We start from the raw sequence: 2,444 nt of genomic DNA, 5'->3' as shown, positions 1-2,444 counted from the left end.
ACAAGATTTTATGTCAACGGAGAGTGGAGAAATTCTGATTGCATATCAAAATTCATTTTTCCTTAAGCCAAGGCTCAGCAATTGGGTTATGCAATCATATTTTGTGCCAATCTACCTCAGATTTACTGATAGGTTTAAAACAATAGGAGTATTTTGGACAATGATTGAGTCCTACAATCATAGCTTTGCTGTTTAAAATGTATAATTTCTTCTTTAACATCTGCTATGTCTTTCCTCTTTCCATTCTTCACGACCATCAAGAAACATTTACCCACGAACGTCAAGTGCCTTAAATTATGGCCTCCTGTGCCTTCCCAAGTTGCTTGTTTTTTTGGCTATCTCCCTTACGCGAGTAACCAGCATGGGTTGGGACAGCTCCCCCACATAACTTTCCATGAGGTGGAGCATCGAGTCCGTCGTTAATGATTCCTGACTATGGTCAGCTGTAAAATATTCAGGGGTTCCTCCAGGTCAATTGTCCTGCAGGGCATTAGGAACGCACCATTTTTATCTCATGACATACGCATAACATAAACTTTTCTTTTTTGAGTGAAGAAGCCTCTATTTTCTCTCTGGCTCCATTCTTGCATACATATCCCTTATAAATTATTTTTCAAATTCGGAGGTTCATTAATTTAATTGAATCTGTTCCTAAGTTTTAATTAAATCTGCATTTCTCCCAGTAACCTTTGGAAAGATGGAAGCCACAACAGCATATTGGAGAGAATGGGATCACAGCATAAGACAGACATGAAAGAGAAGCACAGCATCACAAGGCAGGTCTTCTTATAAATTTATTTTTGTACCAAAAAAAATTAACATTCAAAGGCAATGTTTTTACTGTACAGTATAAAATATCTACTATAATAAAAATGGGATTTTTTTTTTTTGCTGGTAAGCCACTGATAACTTTTCCATTAAAAAAAAAAACACAAAATTTACAATTTGCAGCACTTGTAGAAAAAACACCTGTTCGATAATTACATAAATACTCTTGACAGATTCCAGTAGCCCATTATGTATACTTTTTGGCAATGTCAGCTTTCTAAAGTCAATTAGCTTCTAAATTTGAAAGGCACCTGGTGGCCAACATCCTGCTTATTATTCAAGGCAGCCATTTTAATTTTTTTGCACAGACTTGACAAGTCTGAAAAATCTATTAAGTTAAAAAGAGTAAAGAAGTATAATACAGTTGATATTAGCAAACAACATTTTTTTCCCTTAGCTGCAAGTTTTCCCCAGGGGATTTACAAAGTGCACCAGTTAAATATGTCTGTACATTTAAAACATTAAATATGTCAACAGCAAGACATTTTTAAATATTTTGAATCAAATACTATGGCACAAATATAATTTACAATACTTTGCACAGAAAACATTACATCTGAAATATAACTTTAGATATTATATAAAAATACATATATTTTCTCTCCTCATTAGAAAAAGTATTTATTTGCAGGTTCCAGCATGATGTAACAATTCAAAGGAACTTCACCTTTCTGACAATCATCCATTGGCAATTAGATGACACCCTCCCCACGTGAGCTGCAAAGTGGCACGTAACTACAGGCTAGATCCAGAGAATTAACCCCTCCCATAGCCCAAATGCACTTTCATATAAAGGCAACCATAATTGCTCTAATCTGGTATAATTTTAGGAATTCATTACAAAATTTAAAAGCCATTATGTAAGAAAGCCTTTAGACTGTAACACACTTTACTCCAACATCTCCCATCGGCTGTAAATACACATGCTCGCTACAGAGTCAAAAGCATGGAAAGAGTCTCCTTGTACCATTGTGGGTCATACCCCTTAGTAGTCTCACATCTATATACATCTTTCTTGGCTTGTTTAAAATTTTTTTCCATACATCCTAGGACATACAGAATAATGCTCCACAAAATGGGACTCAATCTATATCTAGAACTTTAAAAGCCCCAAAGTATGTTGCATCTTGATCTGGATCCAGTAGTGAAGGGTTGGATACCTCAATGCTTATTTCCTCACCAGATCGTAGCTTAAAAAATCCTCCAACGTTTATGGAATAAAAATGGAATTCGGAATTCCCTGACCAGTATTTGGTGCTACCTCCTTTCATCAGGGTATGTGAACTCGGGATTTTGATGCTGGTTTTAGTAACATACACCATCAGCTGAAGATACTCTGTGGCGAGGTCTCCTGAAGTTTCATGATGTCGAAAGCAAATGTTGGCATACAGGAAATAAAAGCCATCTTGGTTAACTATTAGTTTTCCATTGCTGAAAGTCATGTTGGAGATCTTGGCCCAACCTCGGTCATGGTACCAGGAGGACAGACTCACTTTGTGGGAACCTGAGGACAGGAAGGGCACATGACTTAAAATCTGCCCCTGCAATGAGAAGGACATCCTCACAATTCCATGAGGCTGGAGAAAAACATAACAGTTACTGTTCCAAAGGGAGAA

General features: G+C 36.7%; 1 protein-coding gene across 1 annotated transcript; it reads right to left on the bottom strand.

Moving 5' to 3' along the window:
* Positions 1-781: 781 nt before the first annotated feature.
* LOC117800939 (tumor necrosis factor ligand superfamily member 11-like) lies at positions 782-2,421 on the bottom strand. The gene has a single exon (XM_034653497.1). It carries the CDS (start codon positions 2,385-2,387, stop codon positions 1,911-1,913), a length of 477 nt encoding a protein of 158 aa, XP_034509388.1. The 5' UTR covers positions 2,388-2,421; the 3' UTR covers positions 782-1,910.
* Between the last annotated feature and the right edge of the window lie 23 nt (positions 2,422-2,444).

The sequence above is a fragment of the Ailuropoda melanoleuca genome, unplaced genomic scaffold (assembly GCF_002007445.2).
Source record: "Ailuropoda melanoleuca isolate Jingjing unplaced genomic scaffold, ASM200744v2 unplaced-scaffold9220, whole genome shotgun sequence".
Taxonomy (NCBI): Eukaryota; Metazoa; Chordata; class Mammalia; order Carnivora; family Ursidae; genus Ailuropoda; species Ailuropoda melanoleuca.
Note: the sequence above shows the minus strand (reverse complement) of the source record. Positions and strands in the feature narration are given on the sequence as shown.

Excerpts from the sequence above, each read along its gene's own strand:
- LOC117800939 (XM_034653497.1), bottom strand. The coding sequence starts at position 2,387 with ATGTCCTTCTCATTGCAGGGGCAGATTTTAAGTCATGTGCCCTTCCTG.